At 37.9% G+C, this 21,103-nt stretch overlaps 1 protein-coding gene across 1 annotated transcript in view; it reads left to right on the plus strand.

The window, feature by feature from the left end:
• ASB7 (ankyrin repeat and SOCS box containing 7) overlaps positions 1-21,103 on the plus strand; it is a 39,452-nt gene that overhangs the window by 11,438 nt on the left and 6,911 nt on the right. The window contains exon 5 of the mRNA XM_069465793.1: positions 12,731-13,336. Coding sequence (XP_069321894.1) covers positions 12,731-13,336 — 606 coding nt within the window. The remainder of the gene's footprint in view (positions 1-12,730; positions 13,337-21,103) is intronic.

The raw sequence follows: 21,103 nt of genomic DNA on the forward strand, positions 1-21,103 counted from the left end.
CAGTATTACAGAGAATGTCCTTGACAGGTCTTATTACATATTTGAAAGTTTATCTCTTGAATAATTCCTAGAAGTACAATTGCCAAGTCAAAAATTTTTGATGGGTATTGGCAGATTATCCTCTAAAGAGACTGTAATTGCTACAGAGCAGGTGGGACAGTGCCCATTCCTTGCCTTTGCCAGTAGCGTATTACCAGATGGTTTGCTCTCCCCTGTATGATACACTTGCCTCTTTTATTCATTTTTCTCCTTAAAAGTGACATGCATAACAAAATATCGCAAGATTGGGCTTTTTGTCTGTCTTACTGACTAGTAGGAATTGTTTATATGTTCTCCTTTGTTACTTACAAGTTGCAATGATCTTCTCCCAGTTTGTAGTTTTTTTTCACATTCTTGATGTTGTTTTTGTTTGGGGACAGAAGTCTACATTTTAATATAGGTGAATTATATTTTTCTTTTACATTATGGTTTGTGCCTTTTATGTCTTGTTTAGGAAATACATCATACTGCAAGGTCATTATTTGCCTTTATTTTCTTCTAAAAAGTTTTGTGGCATTTAGGTCTGTATCCAGAATTGGATTTTGTATATAATATGAAGTGATTGGGTACAGTTTCACTTTTTTTCTCCATAAAGATAGCCTAAAGCACCCCTTCTTCCTCATTGCTATGCACTGCCAGGTCAGATATAAAGTTTTCATGTATGTGTGGTTCTGTTTCTGAGTTCTTCTTTAAAACAAGAACAAACATTTTGGAGTAGCCCTTCCTTTGTTCTTAAATAGCATCTTCTGCCTGCTCCCTTTTCCCTAATAGAATAAGAGATTCAGAGAATGTTTTTCTTAGCACATTTTGAACCAGTTTGGAAAAATTAGTAGGAAAGGAACCCCCTTGCTCCCCTCTCCCATGGCCACATGTGTTACTTATACATGTTCTGTATTTAGTCTAGGTCCTGGCTTCTGATCTCCAGACCAGTGTAGCCAGCTGTCTATTCAGCTTCTCCACTTGCTCATAGACATCGCCAGTGCAGCACAAGCTGCTGCCACCAGGGTGTTCATTCTCAGTAAATGACACCACAGCCTGTGATTCCTATGCCACAAATCTAAAAACCATCCTTGACACCTTCTTCCTCACCTCTGATATGACCAGTTGCCATGTGCTACTGATTGTGCCTCCTAAATAGTTGTCAGATCTTTTCACTTCTTTTCACTGGACACATTGCCCCATTCTTGGGCTCAGAAACTTCATGCCCAACATCGTGCATCACCAGGACTATCGCAGTGGTCTCTTCTGTCCCTGCATCCAGTCTTGCCCCCTCTCAGCCAGTGTCCAAATAATGTGATTTGTTAAAAATGGAAATAAAACTATTTCCTTTTAAAAATCCATCAGTGGTTTCCCATGTCTCCTAGGATGACATTCAAAGTCTTTAATGTGATCCACATGGCCCTGCAATGTCTGGCTCCTCTTACCTTTCCAGCCGCAGCTTTGAATTGCAGCCCTTCTGCGTTCTTGGCTGAGGGGCCTGCCTGGGTCACTCTTATGCTCACTCCTCCCCTGGCCCTTTTGCCTTGGTTATGCCTACTACTCCCTTAAATCTCACTTACACTTTCTTGGGGAAACCTCTTACCATCCAAGCGAGGTCAGATGGGATTGTTATTTATATCCCTGTTATATGATACTATTGTCCCTTTGTGATACTATTTCTCTGTTATATGATATTACCATTTCCTGTACCTTTTTACTGTAGCACTTACCACAGCATAATGAATTATTTTATAGTTTTCTATTTAATGTTTGTATCTCCAGTTAGTCTGAAGCTGCATGAGGGTAGAACCCGTATCTGTTTTGTTCCCAATAAGAAAGAGAGAAAACTAGTTATCTAAGATATTTATTCCATAGCCTTACAGAGATAAGAGTGATCTTTTATCCAAAAAAAAAAAAAAATTGATTGAAAACGAGCCAGCCTTATGGTGGGATTAGTGAGTTGCCTGCTATTTTTAAAACCACGTGGTTCCTTTAAGAGCTTGTAAACTTCCAGTCTGATTGGCACCTCCTATTAACAAGCTTATTTTGTGGTGGACAGTGAGCCAAAATGAAGTCACAGGTCCAAATAGGGGAAAGTGAGTGAAATAACTCAGAAGAAACAAGGATTCATTTTTTTTCTCTATCCCCCCAATCTCCTTTCTCTCCTTTCCTCTCATCCTGCTGTGTGTGTGTGTATGAGAGAGAAAATTCATATAGATAGTTAGATGAGGTGGCCAGTTGATCCTGTATGAATTATTTATCCAGCAAATATTTACTGAGCACCTAGCATATGCCAGGCCCTGGGCCATGTACCGAGATATAGACATGAGCAAGAATAGGGCTAGTCCTCTGGCACTTCATTATCTAGTGGATGGAAAAATTTATAATCAACATTTATTGAGCATTTAATATATGCCTAATTCCTCACAACAATTCTATGAAGATAATAAGTATTTTTGCATTAAAAGACTGAACCACAGTAGAGTAAGTAATGGCCCAAGGTCATTCACCTCATAAATAGTGGAGTGGGAATTCAAAGCATCATAACTGTAATTCAGTATTGCCCGTAAGAAAACAAGGCAGTTCCAACAGAATGAGTCAAGTGCCATGTATGATAAGGTCCTCACTGTCTATTGGGGTGCGGTGGGGGAGTGGCAAAGACGACTTCCTAGAGAAAGCAGAATGGAGTGGAGACCTTGATGGATGAGGGCCTGGAAGGATGGAGGTGTGGAATTATTCCAGACCCAAGGGACACTAAGTGTGAAGAGTTAAAGGAGAGAGGGAGCATGTTTGGCTTTTGGAACTGAAAAAAATTTGGTACGATTGGGACATATTTAGTAATTTATTCTAAGGATGTTGGTGAGCCATCAAGGCATTTAACAGAGAGGAATGGGAGAAGCAGATGTGTGCTTTAGAAAGTTCACTGGTTACAGTATGTGAATGTATCAGGAGGGCCCCAGCCCCAAGGCAAGAAGAGCAGGTGGGATACGAGGTGGAAGTGAAAGAAATCAGGAATAACTGAGGCTTTTAGCCTGAGCATGAGCCTAGAAAAGAGTTGCCGCTGATTGAAATGGTGACGATTAGGAGAGGAGCAGGGGAAAGGAGCTAGCCAGATGCAGTTTAAAAAATGGGACATAGATGTCTATCTAATACCAGCCATTCACCAACTAGAAATTGTTGTATAGCAAGTATTTTAATGGGTCAGATTTAACCAATGTCAAGTACATACACCTGCCCAGTAAAACCACTGACGAATGATCATACAGAGCTAGCCAAACTCAGATTTGAGAGGCTGCCTGTTACCGTGGCTTGGTAAGAGGGGTGTGACCACGGGAAGTCTGGTGAGGAGCAGCTACATGAAGCCATACTTGCTGTTGCTCTGGGAGAAATCCAGTTTTGTTCAGAAAACGAGCAAGTTTGAGTTGGATAACTGGCATTACCTCTGTTCCAAAAGGAAGACAAAAGTGAGGCTCTCTTTCTAGTTTAATCTAAACCTGTGCTGTGCACAGATGTGTAACTAAATTTTAGTTAAATACAAAGTTCGGTTCCTCACACTAGCAACGTTTTTAAGTGATCAGTGGTCCCATGTGATGAGTGGCTGCCGTATAGGACAGCACAGATACACAGTCATCCCTTGGTATCCGAGGGGAGTTGGTTCTAGGTGCCCCCCTCAAAATCCACAGATGCTCAAGTCTCTGATATAAAGTGGCATAGTATTTGCATATAACCTATGTACGTCCTCCTGTACACTTTAAGTCATCTCTAGATTACTTAAAATACCTAGCACTATGTAAATACTATGTAAATATTTTTTATGCTCTATTTTTTAAACTTGTAGTATTTTTTATTGTATTTTATTTTAATTACACATTTCTAATGTTTGGTTGGTTGGATCTGCCGATGCAGAACTGGTGGGTATGAAGGGGCAGCAGTAAAACACTGGCCTGTGCAGATAAGTGATATTATGCTGCTTTACTTTCAGACATCCTGCTTCAAAATGATGAAAATTTAGGGTTTTATAATGTCCAAAAATACTTGAGTTTTAAACAAAAATGGGAAGCATATAACAGCACCTCCATACAAATCCTGGTAATCCTTCTGACCAGGTTGGTGTGCTGCTGTAATTGTAATGAAGAGTCTCTGTTACAAGGGTGGGAATTACAATAAGCTCATTATTATCTTCATTTTCCAATGTTGAATCTTTCTAAAAATTCCAAGACTATCTTGGCTATTTCAAGAAAATAACATGAAGAGACCAAATCTTAGTGCATTTATTTATTTTCAGATTCACTGTTTATGCAAATTGGTATGAGGGCAGTTGGCTAAAGCTCTAGAAGTTAAACCTATAAAAGAAACCCCCAGAGGAACCTGAGAAAAGCATCTAAGGTCTCCTCTCAATAAAGTAGGTAAAATATTTCTGGCGAAACACATAAAAGTAAATAAGAGAGATAAGGGGAGCAATCAAAGAAATCTGCAAAAGAATGGTGAGAACTATTTTTAGCTTTTTAAATATGAAAGATCTTGCAAATGGTAATTCTAAAAGTGAAACAAGTATACTGATGGTAATTCGTGAGAGTACTTGTGGAAAGCAATTTGGTAGTATGTACTAAAGCCTTAAAAATGTAGATCCTTTTACCCAATAAATCTGTTTGTATTAATCCTATTCATTTAATTTTAATTTAATGATTAAATTAATTTAATTCTGTTAATTTATCCAAAGGAAACCATCTTAAATGCAGGAAATATTTTCTTTATAAAAATTTCACCCCTCATTATATGCAATTTTTAAAATGAAGGCATTTTCAGTGCCCAAATATAGAGAAAAGGTTAAGTAATTAGGGTGTGATTACAATTATGTATAATTTTTTAAATAGTAGGCAGTATAGCTGAAATTCTATCATTGTTAACAGTAGTTATTAGGGAATGCCGGGTTTTTTAACCATTGGATCTGCCACAGACAACATAGATTTTTTTTTTCTTCATTTCTTCTCTTAAAAGACAATATAAAACAGTAATTATACAACTAAACTATTGTTGGGCTAATAACTATAAAGATGAAATATTTATGACAGTAATTGCACAGAGGAAGGGAAAAAGAAGGGGACTATATTGAAACAGTTTCTATACACCACTGGCATTAAATTAATCCAAAGTAAAAATAGTGAAATAATAGAAGAATTGAAATCAGTGGAATTGGAAGTGCACAAATAATAGAGAAGATTAGTGGAACTAAAAAATTGATAAATCTCTATCCAGACTGATGAAGAAAACAAGAGAAAACACACATAACTAATAACAAGGATATTAAGTAGAAAAAGGATTCAACATAGTAGTGGAAGTCCTAGCCAGGGCAGTCAAGCAAGAGAAACAAATAAAAGTCATCTAAATTGGAAAGAGGAGATCAAATTGTCCCTTTTTGCTAATATGATCTTAAATCTAGAGAAACCTAAAGACTCTACCAAAAAATCCTTACATCGGGTTAAGTGAATTCAGTAAAGTTGCAGGATGCAAAATCAACATCTCTATATATCAGTAATGAACTAGCTGAGATAGAAATCAAGAAAGCAATCCCATTTACAACACCTACAAAAAAAAAATACCTTGGAATAAATTTAACCAAGGAGGTGAAAGAGTTCTACAAGGAAAATCACAAAGCACTGATGAAAGAAACTGAAGAGGACACAAAGAAATGGAATGACATCCATGTTCATGAATTGGAAGAAGTAATATTGTTAAAATTACCATAATGCCCAAAGCGATCTGCAGATTCAGTGCAATCCCTATGAAAATACCAACTTCATTTTTCACAAAATTAGAAAAAAGTGTTTTGTTATGGAACCAAAAAAGAGCCTGAATAGCCAAAGCAATCCTGAGTGTAAAGAATAAAGGTGGAGACATCATATTACCTGGCTTGAAAATATATTACAAGGTTATAGTAACCCAGACAGCATGATATTGATATAAAAACAGGCACAAAGATCAATGGAACAAAATAGGGAATGCAGAAATAAATCTATGTATTTACAGCCAACTAATTTTCAACAAAGGCATCAAGAACATATACTAGGGAAATGATAGTCTCTTCAATATGTGGTAAGGAAATTTGTGAGTGTGTAGTGCTGGGAAAATTGGATATCCCTATGCAGAAGAATGGAACTGGACCCCTACCTCTTACGATATACAAAAATCAGCTCAAGATGGATTAAAGACTTAAACGTAAGACCTGAAACTATAAAACTATTTGAGGAAAACATAAGAAATACACTTCATAACATTGGTTTATGCAAAGATTTTATGGCTAGGACATCACAAGTACAGGCAGCATAAACAAATATAGACAGACATGAGACTATATTAAACGAAAAAGCTTCTGCAAATCAAAGGATAAAATCAACAGAATGAAGAGACAGCGTGTTGAATGGGAGAAAATATTTGCAAACTATTTATCCAATGAGAAGCATTATGATAGACATTATAATACCCAGAATATATAAGGAACTGAAAACATCTCAGCAATTAAAAAAAAATCCCATTAAAAAGTGGGCAAAGGATATGAATAGACATTTCTCAAAAGAAGACATACAGATGGCCAGCAGGTATATGAAAAAATGTTCAACATTACTAATCCTCAAGAAAATGCAAATCAAACCACAATGAGATATCATCTTACCCCAGTTAGAATGGCTATTAAAAAAACAAAAAGTAACAGATGCTGGCGAGGATACGGAGGAAAGGGAACTCTTATAAACTGTTGGTGGGAATGTAAATTAGTACAACCAGTATGGAAAACAGTATGGAGATTTCTCAAAAAACTAAAAATAGAATGACCATAACTACCATATGATCTAGCAATCCCACAGTGGATGTTTATCCAAAAGAAAAGAAATCAGTTTATCAAAGAGATACCTGTACCCCCATGTTCACTGCAGCACTGTTCACAATGGCAAAGATTTGGAATCAATCTAAGTGTCCATCAGTGGATGAATGGGTAAAGAAAATGTGATATATATGCATGAGAGAATACTATTCGGCCATGAAAAAGAACGAAATCATGTCATTTGCAGCAACATGGAATTGGATGTCATTATATTAAGTGAAATAACCTAGGCACAGAAAGACAAATGCCACACGTTCTTATATGTGGGAGCCAAAAAATGTTGATCTCATGGAGGTAGAGAATAGAATGATAGATACCAGAGTCTGGGAAGGGTGTGTGTTGAGGGGGATGAAGAGAGGTTAGTTAATGGGTACAAACATATGGTTAGAGTAAATAAGTTCTAATGTTCAGTAAAGAGTAGGGTAACTACAGTTAGCAACAGTGTAGTGCATATTTCAAAGTAGTTAGAAGACAGAATTTGAAATGTTCCCAACACATAGAAACGATAAATACACAAGGTGATGATGGACACCTCAAATATCCTGATTCAATAATTACATATTCTATGCATGTGACAAATACTTGTATGCACCCTATAAATATGTAAAATATTGTGTATCAGCAAAAAAAAAAAAAATTTTTAATGGTGAAAGGAATGTCACTACAGATCCTATCGACATCAAAAAGATTAAGGAATATAATGACCACCTTTGTGCCATTTAGGAGAAATGGACAGATTTCTTGAAAGATGCACATTGCTAAACCTGACCCAAGGAAAAAAACACAATAATTTAATAGCCCTATGACAATTTAAGAAATTTGGTTCATAACTAAAATTTTTCACTAAAAAAATTTTCGGCCCAGTTGGCTTCTCTGTTGAATTATTTCAAATACTAAAAGAATAAATAATAATCTTACACAAACTTTTTGATAAAGCAGAGGAAGGAACACTTCCAAACTTACTGTATGAGGCTTGCATTGCCCAGATATAAAACCAAATGAAGACATTACAAGAAAAGAAAACTATATAGACCAATATCTTTTTTGCCCCCTCATCTGCATAGTCTCTCCATAGTCCAGCATCTTTCGTGATGATAGATACAAAGATTCTCAACAAATACTAGTAAATTCAATCTGTCAGTATATAAAAAAGGATGTTGTGTTATGCCAAGTAGTATTTATCCCAGGAATGCAAGTTTTATTTGACATCTAAAAATTTATAGGATGAGTAAGTTACCATATTAATAGAATAAAAGATAAGTACCAAGTGACCATTTCAATAGATGTAGAAAATGCATGTGACAATTAAATACCCATTCATGATAAAGACTGAGCAAATGAGAATCAGAAGGTGATTTCCAAGACCTAAGGAAGGGCATGGCATCTATGAAAGTTGCAGCCTACGTTGTACTCAGTGGTGAACTACTGAATGCTTTCTCTTAAGATTAGGAACCAAGGCAAGGGTATATACTTTTACCACTGTATTCAACATTCTGCTGTAGGTTCTAACCATTGGAATAAGGGAAGAATAATGATTAAAAGTCGTGAATTGGAAAGGAAGAAATAAAACTGTATTTGAAGAGAACATAATTGTGAATGTAGAAAATTGTAAGAAATCTACAAAAATGATACATAGGTCAATGTACAAAAATCAATTTTATTTCTCTTTAACAGCAATTAAGATTCAGAAAATGAGATTTTAACTCATTATGATAGAAACAATTTAAAATACTTAGGAATAAATTTAATGAGAGGAGTGCATCACCTATACACTGAAAATGACAAAACATTGCTGAGAGGAATTAACGAAGACATAAATAAATGGAGAAATGTTCCATGTTCATGGTTTGGAGGAATTAATATTGTTTAGGTCATTTTGGGGGAGATTGCTATCTTCAGAGTCAGTGGAGTTCCAATCAAAATTCTGGCAGTCTTGTTTGAAGAAATTGACAAGCTAATTCTAAAATTTATTGGCCAAAATAATTTTAAAGAAAGCTGGAAAACTTACACTATCTGCTATCAAAACTTAACTATAAAGCTACAATAGTCAAGACAGTCTGGGATTGGTGTACGGTGATTCTTCTAGATCAATGGAGCAAAATAGAGTTCAGGAATAGACCCAGACTTTCCTAGTAAATTGATTTTCAGCAATGGCACCAGGGTAAATCATTGGGAAAAGATAGTCTTTTTAATAAAATTTGGTGGAACAAATAGATATCTATTATAAGATATGGAAAATAATGAGCCTCAACCTTACATTACACCATATACAAAAATTAACTAGCAGTGGATCATTGGCCAAAACTTGAGTTAAAAGTGCAAAATTTCTAGAAGAAAACAGAAAATCTTTGTGACATTGTGTTGGGCAAAAAGTTCTTAAAATAGTACACAAAACCCACAAACTGTAAACAAAAAACATCATAATGGACTTCGTGAAAATTAAAAATTTGCTCTTCAAAATACAGCATAGAAAATGAAAAGGCAAACAACAAACTAGGAGAAAATGTTTATAAAACATCTGACAAAGGGCATGCATCCAGAATATATAAAGAATTCTGAGAACTCATTAGTGAGGAGACAACCAATGGGAATGGGTAAAGGATGTAAACAGACTGTTCACAAAAGGAAGTACATAGTTATGTCCAATATCACTAGTTATTAGGGAAATGTAAATTAAAAGCACAATAAGTCCCTATTTTACCCTCTCTAGAATGGGTAAAATTAAAATTACTAATGATGCCAAGATGTGGAACAACTAGAACTCTGATGCATGGCTAGTGAGAATGTAAAATAGTAGAGCTACTTAGAAACTAATAATTTGGCAGTTTCTTATAAAATTTAGTGTGTATATAACATACGACCCTGCAATTCTCTCCTAGGTATTAAACCAAAGTAAAATGAAAACATATATCCCCACACACTTGTATATGGATGTTCATAGTAGCATTACTCACATAGCCTCAAATTTGAAATAACTCAAATGTCCATCTACTCATGAATGGATAAGAAATTATATATCTATGTTATGGACTACTATTCAGCAATACAAAGGAATGAACTGTTGATACACACAACATGGAAGTATTTCAAAAGCATCATGCTTTTGTGAAACAATTCAAACACAAAAGTCTATAAATGATTTCATTTATATGAATTTATAGAACAGGCAAAATTTTATTTTTTTTAACCAGTGGTTTGCTAGGGGCCCATAGTCTTGGCAGGGAATTGACTATAAAGAAGGATGAAGGAACTTTTTGAGATGATGGAAATGTTCTATATTTTACCATGGTGATGGGTTATATGATTGTATTAAAATTATCAAGACTCATCAATCTGCACACTTAAAATGAGTGAATTTTATTTTACCTCAATAAACCTATTAGAAAATAAAGAAACTATATTCATAGGTAATGTTTCTTTGCTTTTATTCATATATATTTCACATTTTTTTAGTAAATTTAGTTTGTTGAAATTATGCTATACCTCGTTTAAAATAAGTCTCACCTGGGGATAAAATGTTTGCTAAATGGACAAATTAATAAGTTTGGTGGGGTTGCTATTTTAGACGAAGTATTAAGAAAAGGCTTTTTTGATGAAAGGACAAGCAGACAGATGAAGTGAGTTCTGTTCAAAGAAATTTTCTTTGCATGTGCCTTGCATATTTATTACTGAATTTTTATCTAGACATTTTGTAGTTTGTTAATATTACAAATTAAATCTTTTTCTTGTCTTATTGCATTGGCTAATAATAATCCTTAAATTAAGTTTTGTTTGTATTTTCCTTACCTTATAATCCATTTTGTTAATTACATGAGGATAAATTTTATGCATTGTTATCCTGCAGTTCTTCATTCTGTACTGTGTTCCCAGTGTGTGCTCATTTCATTCATTTGAATGATTTTTACTGAGACTAAGTAGGTCATTGTGTGTTAATCTGTTTTTCCTTAGTTAAGTGTAGCACCAAAATGTAAATAGAACCTAAAAAAGACCTAAAATGGAGACCAAGGATGCAAGTACAATTTCATGTAACATAATTTTAATTTTGCCATCAACTAGACCGAGTATAGTTGCAAATAAGGATGTTGGCTGGCACCTTTAAAGGCACCCTTGGTGGATGAAAGAAGGGAGAAGTGAAAGAAGGTATTAAATTTCACTCACAGATTAAGAAGGAATGTCTGCAAATAGTTGATTGGCCAGGTATAGATTAGAAATGACCTTTGGCAAGATTTATTGTTTCGTTTGAATAGAAGGAGATCTTTTAGATTTCATGCCTGTATTCACTTAGTCAACTTTAGGTAAGAGATGTATCTAAAACAGATTGGAGTGACTTTGAAGGCTCAGCAGCATCTGTCAAAAGGGAAACATTAGTAGCTCGTGTTCATGCCTTACCAGTAGATGGCAGCAAAATGCTTTATTAAAATGTTCTTGCCTTGCTTTTTTAAGTCACATAGTAAATAGATACTGTATATTTTTCTTTTAGTTAAGACCAAAGGAGGGTATGATACTCTCATTTCCTCTAAATAGATAAAAATAATACTACCATTGTGTACTGTCACTTTATATTAAATGTTTTTAGAAATCCAAATGATACAGCCTACCTTAAAAAAAGTTACTTTTGTAGGTTTTGTTAGCAACTCATTCTTAACGGAAATATTCGCTCTCCACACTATTATTATTTTACATATAGTTTTCTGCCTCCTGGATTTTTCTAAGAGAACCCAGCCGTCATTATATGTTCTAAACCTAAATAACATTTTGGTAAACAATGCACGAGTGTTCACTCATGTACTTTAGGAGAGTTTTTGCGTATGTGTGTGAAAAACATTAGTGACATTTTTCTCTTTCATTAACAAACCAAAAATTAAGGCCATCTTTTATGAGAACACATTTTAATGTTAAATAGTTAGGTATGATCAATTTATCTTCTCCGTTGAATTGCTGGCCTCCAGGAGATGGTCTGCATGTGCGGTTCTTGTCCCTGTTCTGCCCATTGCCCAGGAATGCCACTGGGATGAGAGCTGCAAAGAACTGACCTTTGGCTTAATGAAAGAGCTGAGGCCAGTGACAAAAGTCTGTGACTTGAGTGGTCACATAGCAGATAAATTATAGCTGTTTTTTTTCTTCCCCAGAAATCAGTCAACTTAGGAGAGGTTTTTGGAACTGTTTTAGAAAATAATATTTATACAGTGCTGAGGTTTCTCCCAATTTTTCACATAATGTGTTGCTTAATTCTTATAAACTCCAAAGTTCATGTAAAACTAAGAATTCAGAATAGACTTTTATCTTATGAAAACACACTTTATCAAGATCACTTCACAGATATCTTACATGCTTTGGAATTTGCACAGACCACAGAAAAAGTTTTTTTTTTTAATCTAATACACCCTAAAACAACAGAGTCTGCCAGACCATAGTACGTCCGTAATTTAGAACAGCAGATGTTGCTACACATGCTTCTCTTTAAGACTAAGAAGCAGCATAAGAGAAAATAAAACAAAAAGTTCAAAACAGAAAAGAAACATGCAACAATACAGAGATGAGGGAGTTGGGTAGCCAAAGGCAGTTGGTTAAATTAGCAAAGAGGGGATGTGGTGGTCTGAACTCCATGTTTCTTGTCTGTCTCCTGTTAACTCAGGCTTGATAACTTTCTACTAAATTTATTTCCCATTAAAACTAGACTTGAATTAAACTGAGGAAAAAAGTACTTCATGTTCATCATAATATTTGATTGCTTCACATTTTATATGCGAATTGGCTAAAATGTCCTGTGCCATGGTAGTGTTTGTTGTTTTGTCTTAGAGTCTGCTAACATTTTCATTTTGGTTTTAACTCTAGCTGATCCCACAGTTAAGGACTTAATCGGAGGCTTCACGGCTCTTCATTACGCAGCCATGCATGGCCGGGCCCGGATTGCACGCTTGATGTTAGAGTCTGAATACAGGAGCGACATCATTAATGCAAAAAGCAATGATGGCTGGACTCCCCTCCATGTGGCTGCCCACTATGGTAGGGACTCATTTGTCCGACTTCTCCTGGAGTTCAAGGCTGAGGTCGACCCACTCAGCGATAAAGGTACAACGCCGCTTCAGCTCGCCATTATCCGAGAGAGGTCAAGCTGTGTCAAAATCCTCCTGGACCACAACGCCAACATCGACATTCAGAATGGCTTCCTGTTGCGATATGCTGTGATCAAAAGCAATCACTCTTATTGCCGCATGTTCCTTCAGAGAGGGGCAGACACAAACTTGGGCCGCTTAGAAGATGGACAGACTCCTTTACACTTGTCTGCCCTTAGGGATGATGTGCTTTGTGCACGGATGTTATATAATTATGGAGCGGACACGAACACAAGGAACTATGAAGGACAGACCCCATTGGCTGTTTCAATAAGTATTTCTGGAAGTAGTCGACCATGTTTGGATTTCTTACAAGAAGTCACAAGTATGTAATATAATTATTATTATTATTATTATTGCATCTTTTTTTAAAATGTGCACCTTATGAGGAGCTTGCGTTATTTTTATAACTTGAGATGTCTAGCCATTAATCATTTTTATTAGCCCTGCTTGGTAAGTGATGCCTCATTCATCTGAAATTTAAAAAAAAAAGTTCTACTATATCACAAGATTTTATAAAAATTCAATTGTGTTACTAAAAGTAATGGGATATAGACAGTAAGGGTGAGAGAAGAAATGGAGAAAAGGACAGAGAGAAGAGAATTTTTAGAATGAACAAAGATCTATGTTAAAACAAGACAAGTCCTGCTGGTCATAAGGGTAGTCTTTCCATGCTTCTGTGGACTTCAGCTTGAGGATTTAGAAGGAAAAATTTTGGATTTTAGATTCCTTAGCTATGAAAATGTAGTAAAATTTGTGCTTTATTGCTAAGTTGTTCACTTTTTAATTGTGGCTTTTCTGCTTCACCTGATCCCACGTGAAATGGAACAGTGATGTTAGTAACGGAGGCTAAGGGTGCTAGAAACTGTTGTAAGAAAATATTTGCTAGCAGTGGGAAATTTGGCACCGCTGTCCCTGGGCCACATGGCTTCCATTGTATTTGACCTGTTTTTGTGTGGGTGCTTTTTTTCAAAGCCTGAAAGTGTCTGACCCACTTTGTGTAGTAGCACACGTGTCTGAGCTGTTTTTCTGATAGGGGTATTAGTTGGCATGGACTTAGCCACCCTCTCTTATCAAGCTTCCTTGTGACCCAGTGAACGCATGTCCCGAGTTTAATGTCCAACACAAAGCTACAGTCTGTGAGCAAAATTGATTTGCTTTCTGCTGCACTTTTTAATGAATTCCTTTTTCCTCACTGATTTTAAACTTTCAGTCATTACTATAGTAATAGAAGGAGACATATTAACATTCTGGGTACCAGGTACTGGGGAGCAAGGGGTTTACTTGACCTGCTTATACATAATCCACTCTACCCCTTGGAACTGAACTTTGGCATAAAAATTTACTTTAAAGAAATGTGTAATGAATTTTGTGTATTGATAATGGGGGAAAAGATGAAATTATTACCACTAAATGTATTCAGACTAAAGGGTAAAAAGAAATCATGCTCAGAGTCTAACTCAGTGCTGAACACTAGAACTTTCTGTGATGGTGGAAATGGTCTCTCTCTGTGTTGTCCAGTATGGTGGCCACTGGTCCCATGTGGCTGTTGAGCACTTGTTATGTGGCTGGTGTCACTGAGGAACTGAATTTTTAATTTTATTTAATTGTAATTTAAATTTAAATGACCACAAGTGCCCAGTGGCTCCCATGTTGACCAGCACAGATCTGCCTGCCTTGGGAGAGGTATTTTGGGCTGACTGGTAGCTATTCCCTTGCTGAAAGCTTTGGAGGCACACAGAAGTAGCCAAAGACAGGAGATGCTGTGTATGTGGGACTGTAGCTGCTGGTTGCCTCGTATCTTTATGTTGTTGTTGTTCTTGTAGCTTCTGCACTAGAGAGTCTTGGTTAAATAAGTGTGGCTGCCCTCGGAAAGGCATGCTACTTATTCAAATGAATGCCTCAGCCCCTTTTGTTAAATATTTTGCTCAGTGGTTAATGCCATAGACTAGAGCTAGACTGCAAGAGTTTGAGCCCAAACTCTACCACGTGCTAGCAGTGGCCTTGGGCAGGTTACCTAACCGCTGTGTGCCTCAGTGTCCTCATCTTCAAATTAGGATAATGATATCTTATAGGCTTGTTGTGAAGATTAAATGAGTTAATATTTATAATGCACTTAGGACAGTGCCCAGTACATTTTAAGTGGTCCAGTACATTTTAAGTGCTATGTAAGTGGTTTTCAAAATAAAATATGCAATTAATAAAGTGAGGGTGGATGAGCACTGAGGACTGGCTTGGTACCAACAGAGTGAATCCCTTAGATTCGTATTCTACCCAAGCTTCCTATTTTCCACCCCGTAGACTGCTGTGGAGAGTCTGCACACAGAAGCACGCAGCCACGTGGCTGGCAGGAGCTGCTGGGCAGCACAAGCACATGGGCAGTGTTCCTGTGTCCCCAAGCCCTCAGAGCTGCCCAGTTCCCCCACAGCAGTGCTGTGGACAGCAAGTATGTTGAGTTAAAGAAAGACTCACATGTACCTTAAAATTAGGGGCAGATAGTATCATCAACAAGGACTACTGTCTCTGTTTGTGCTTGAGTTCTCCACTGCCCAGGGAGCAGAGCCATGCACCTAGGAGGTCCTCAGCAAGCTCTGGTTGGTGGCTGACTACGTATGCCTAGGAGTGAGGAAACTTGGAATACTTTCCAACATGCAGGTCCCTCTGTGTTCTTAAGACTGCAGTTCTCATTTGATTTCAGGTGCCTCAGCATAATTCATTATTTTTTGACCCTCCATTGGTGTTGCTGAATGTCAGCAGCAAATTTGCTGTCACTGCTTTACCTGTGCATTCTTTCGCTCTAATAGGTTTTCTTTTCCTAGTGAATGGCGTGGGCTAGAAGGAGCACCTGGAGCTGATGCTCTTTGGCGCCCTCAACTGAGCTGTGTCATGAAAGCCAGCTTGAAAGAAGGTTGGACAGTTAGGGAGCACGGGGTCAAGTCTGTGAGCTCACTACAGCTCCAGGCACCAAGCTGTTGCCTTATAACCTGAGAACTCAGACTCCTGAGGTGTAAGGACAGCAGAGGTGTCACTTGGTGGTCCTTATTCAGGGCCATCTTACTATTCATTGCACTATTTTGACAAGAAGCAGATTATTTAAATTGGAAGAGACCAAAAAAATCATAATCCTGGAATTTAAAACCTACTCTGGCTTTTTTGAAAAATTGCCATAAAAACTCTGATATGTACTGCATAAAAACAGAGCAGGTCAGTGGCCTAGTAATGAAGTAGTGTCTGCTGGTGCCTTGTTGCTGACGCGTGGCGGGAGAAGCCTGGAAGAGCTGCCGTTACTGTGCACGACAGCCAGTGTGAGCCGTCCAAGTCTCACACTTCGGAAACCTCCACCTTCCAGGATGGCTGGCGCTCTGTGTGGCCTCCCCTAGGAAGCCAGGAAAGTGAAGGAGCAGCGTCTTTGTGCCCAGGAACAATGAACACGGCTAAGAAGAGCCACTGAGCCTACCTGAGGAATGAGCATCACCTGTCAGTTTTGGGGTTTTTTAGGGTTTTTTTTTACTTGAACCCCCCCAAAAAAGAGAGAATGGAACAAATAAACTAAAGAGACAACAGAACAGTGAAGGTGTGACTGGTGACAAGTAGAAATGGTAGTGAGGACAGACAACTGTGGACATTCTGGTGACAGTCCACTGAGGACTAAGGCTGTCAGGGTCAGGAGGTGGACAGGCCCTGGTCCCAGGGCTGGGACGGGGGTGAGGCAAGCGATGTGACTGGGGCACACAACTCAAGAGGGCCCTTATTCTCAGGGTCACGCAAGTGCACATGGTAAAGTGGCATAATCTGTACGTAGCATAGTGTTTATACCACTCCGTTAAGGGAGCTAAGAGGGTCCCGGAGGCTCTGGCATGTGGGAATTCATTAGAATTCTCTTACCAAAGGTAAAAGAGGAGAAGGTTGTGGGAATATTTGCTCAGTTCAAAAGAGAAACTTAACATTTATGCACAAGAACAGGGCAGCATAAGAAAATGTTGTTAAAGAGGTACAATACCATAACTTTGCGAAAAGACTATTTTTCCTAAGTAAAGCTTAAGCTAAGGATATGGTTAAATAATAACAGAACCCACCCTAAGGAATCGGATTGTAATTTAGTGATTTTTTTTCCCCTTATCTTCCTGCCCACAATATAAACTCCTCTAGTCAATGTATGAACCAAGGAGTTACTCAGAATATGAAATCTTTTAAGAAAGAAAGAGAAATTCTGTGAGAAAGCTGAGTCTCAGGCAGTGACTAGCAAAAACATTTAATCTTAAATATTTTTAAAAAATGAGATTTTAATGATATGCATGCCTGGAATTTTGTTCAAAGAGAAGTAGTACAGAACTTAACAGTTTGGGGGGAAAACCCACCTTGGAATGCTCCAGCATGAATTATAGACTGTTCTTCACCCAGCCACTTCAGCAGATGAAAGGGAAGGATTAGAAAGAAAAGAGCTGGTGCCTGCAGTTCCTTGTGCAAATGGTATGGAAATTGGAGGAAAGTTTTTGGTAAGGCAGACCGGTGAGAGATGAGATGGCTCCATCCTAGAGAATGCCACTTGAAAGGAGGTGGGTCTGTGTTTGACTGGCTAGGTTATTTACCGAAGAGATGCCATGTTGTGCTACCTGCCTAGGAAATCCTTTCATTGTAAGGCTTTATCCTTTATGTAAAAGACAGAAATGTTCAAAAGGCAAAGTGGAGTCGAAGATTTGCAGCGGCAGACAAGGTCCAAGGCTATTGGAGGGACCAGCTTGTCACCCCTTTTCCCCTTTGCCAGTGATGTCCACATCTGTACTGTGTTTGGAAATTCCACCTCTGCAGAGCTGCTGTTTCATTAAGGCATTAGTCAAGATTTTACTGTTACCGTCTAATATTTTTATTAGTTTTAAATTCATAATCATGGCTATTTAAAAGTCCCTGGCCGATAATTCCGACATCTGTGTCACATGGAAGTCTGGTTCTGACTCTTGCTTTGTCTCTTCAGACTATGTTATTGACGCTATTAATAGACATGCTATATAGGGTACTATGAACTGAGGTGAATATGCCTTTAATGTGAGGTTTTTGTTAATCTAGCTGTGAGTTGGGCTCTGTTGGAGCTGTAGGTGCCAGGGGCTTCAAATCCCTCCAGCATCCTTGTTTTCATCCCCTGTGTTGGCTTTGGGCTTCCCTGAGTACTCCTCCTCAGAGAGTGCATCTGGCAGCTCTCTCAGCTTTAACCTGCTGTTCTGCACTGGAGCCCTGTGAGTGTAGTTGTAAGTGTGGGGGAGAGCCGGGGGTCTGTAACTTTGATTAAATCTCAGTCCTTCAGTGGACCTGTCAGGTCCCTGGGCTGTGACCTTCACAAGTGCTGCTGCTTGTATTGCTTTTCCACCCCCTTAGGTGAGGCAGGAAGACTAGAGGGGGCTGGAGTCTGCGGAATGCCCCTCCCCCATGGCTCTGAGACAAGGTCCTGGTAAAGTCTTTCCCCCCTGGGGAGCAGGCCTTTGTTACGGAGAAGGTTCTGGGTGTGTTTCACAGTGCTTACTCTTACTTTCCCCCTGCCAGAGTCCATGAGGGGGTCTTTGTTGGCTCTTCACTTTGAGGACCTGGTGGGGTTCCTGAAAGTACAGGTCACAACCATGTGGGGGCTTCCGGAGACTAGGGCTGTCACTCTGAGGCTAGTTCATACTCTGGCAATTTGTCAGAATTACTCTTTAGATGTTCCTACCAGTTTATGGCTCCAATAGCTTCTGCTCTACCTAAGCAGATCTCAACTGGGACTCTCTGAATTTATTTCTCTCTCCAGATTTTCTGGTGGAGGTTTGCCCTGCAACTTCTGTTTACTGATGGCTCCAAGATAAGTTATTGATTTTGAGTTTGTTCAGGTTTTTCTTCTTGTAAAGATGGTAGTGACGACTTCTAAGCTCTTTACATGTTGGAACTGAAACTGGAAGCCTGTTTTATCATTTTTTTGGTCAGGCGTAGTGGCTCACACCTGTAATCCTAGCACTCTGGGAGGCCAAGGTGAGAGGATCCCTTGAGCTTAGGAGTTCGAGACCAGCCTGTGCAAGAGTCTGTACTAAAAATAGAAAAAATTAGCCAGGCACAGTAGCACGCACCTGTAATCCCAGGTACTCTCAAGCACTTAGGAGGCTGAGGCGGGAGGACCACTTGAGCCCAGGAGTTTGGAGTTGCAGTGAGCTGTGATGATGCCACTGCACTTTAGCCTGGGCAATAGAGCGAGACTCTGTCTCAAAAAAAAAAAATTCATCATTTTTACTTAAAATGTGAAAAACACATTGTGTCCATGGTCCTTTGAGCTGATTAATGTTTTGCCCACTGGGATCAGAGGCACATGTCTCCTGTATATTATCCCAAAGACTCTCAGCTATGGCTATGCCTGTGTTAGATACTATTAAATCAAAAGAATGATGTGGTGGAGAGAGTGGTTAACAGGCTTCTGACCCAGGGCCTGACTTGCCTTATGAACTTGGACAAGATGCTTACCCCGCACAGTAGATCTCCGTTTCCTCCTCTGAAAAAACAGGGAATTGGCCCGTAGTCCTCAAAGTTGCTCCCTTTTAAAACTTCTCGCCAGTAGTCCAGTAACCACTCTTAAAGCTTCTGTTCTTGCTGCTTCTGATTTCTTTTTTTTAATTTTTTGATTAATGTAGAACAATCTTTTTCACAGTGTGGACTCCTAGGGATCCTCAAAACTGTTTTATGTACCCATGAGGCCAAAACTAATTTCATAACAACATGAAGATGTTATTTGCCTTTTGCACTGTGTTGGCATTTGCACTGACAGGGTATAAGCAATGGTAGGTAAAACTGCTGGCATGTGAGCATGAATCAGGCAGTGGCCTCAACTGGGACTAGGAGTCATTGTAGCCTTCACTGCCAGACACTCTCAGTAGGAAGTGTTCCAGTTCCATTTAAAATGCTTTTGATGAAGCAGTAAAATTAATTTTGTTAGATGCTGTCCTTTTGAATTCTTTTAAAATATTCTATGGGATGGAAATGGAAAGTATTCTTACTGCATACCAAAGTTCAATGATTGAATTGAGAAGAAGCAACTTCAGTTTGAGCAGAACCAGCAGCTTTTTTCATGGAACACCATTTTTACTTGAACAACTGAGTGACAGCCCAACTGTAGCCATTTAGTCTTAAGTGTTTGTCAGACATTTCTTGAAAATCAATAAAATTCACTTGTCACTTATAAGGAAAACAACTGACAATACTTATGGCCAGTCATAAAATTTGAGCTTTGAAAATGAGGATTCTGGAAAACGTATGTTTGCTGCCATGAGATTCCTATTATCTAAAGACTTCTGAGATCAGTGGAGATATTAATAAAAGTGATTTTTTGAAATCATATAATGGAGGAGGTCAACATTTGGAAGATATATATAACGCAGTGAACCATGTTTTCCAAATGACCAGTGCATAGTGTTACAAAATCACACATGGGTAAAAGATCCATTCAAAGTACAACGTAGACCAATGGATTTTAATGTAAAAGTACAAAAAGTTCATCGATTTGGTTTTGGATTCCATATTGCAGCTGACCTTTAAGAAACCACTACTTGTCTAGTGTTGATGGAGTATCAAAGAAGATCCACAATTATTTGAAAAAAGCTATTAAAATATTCCTTCCTTTTCCTACTACATATCTGAGTGAGGCTGGATTTTCTTCAGGTACTACAATCAAGACAGCATATTGCAACAGGTGAAATGCAGAAGTAGATCTGTAAATCGGCTGTCTTCTGTGAAGCCACACATCAGAAGAGATTTGCAAAACTGGAAAACGGTGCCATTTCTCTCACAAAATCTTTTTTGTTTTGGAAAGCAGCTGTATCTTTTTTTTTCATAAAAATTTATTTCAGCACATGAATTTTTTATTACTGTTATTTTTAAATGACTCAATATTTTTAAAATTTCTCAATTTTAACTTCTAAATATGATAAATATAGATAAATATAACTGACATAAACAAAAATTCTTTGAGGTCCTCCAATTTTAAAGGTGCAAGGAGGTCCTAAAACTAAAGCATTGAGACTTAATGATATGCAATTTCTACGTTCAGATTTTTAACAATGTCCTGTTAGCCTAGCATTTTAGA

Source organism: Eulemur rufifrons, chromosome 3, assembly GCF_041146395.1.
Source record: "Eulemur rufifrons isolate Redbay chromosome 3, OSU_ERuf_1, whole genome shotgun sequence".
Taxonomy (NCBI): Eukaryota; Metazoa; Chordata; class Mammalia; order Primates; family Lemuridae; genus Eulemur; species Eulemur rufifrons.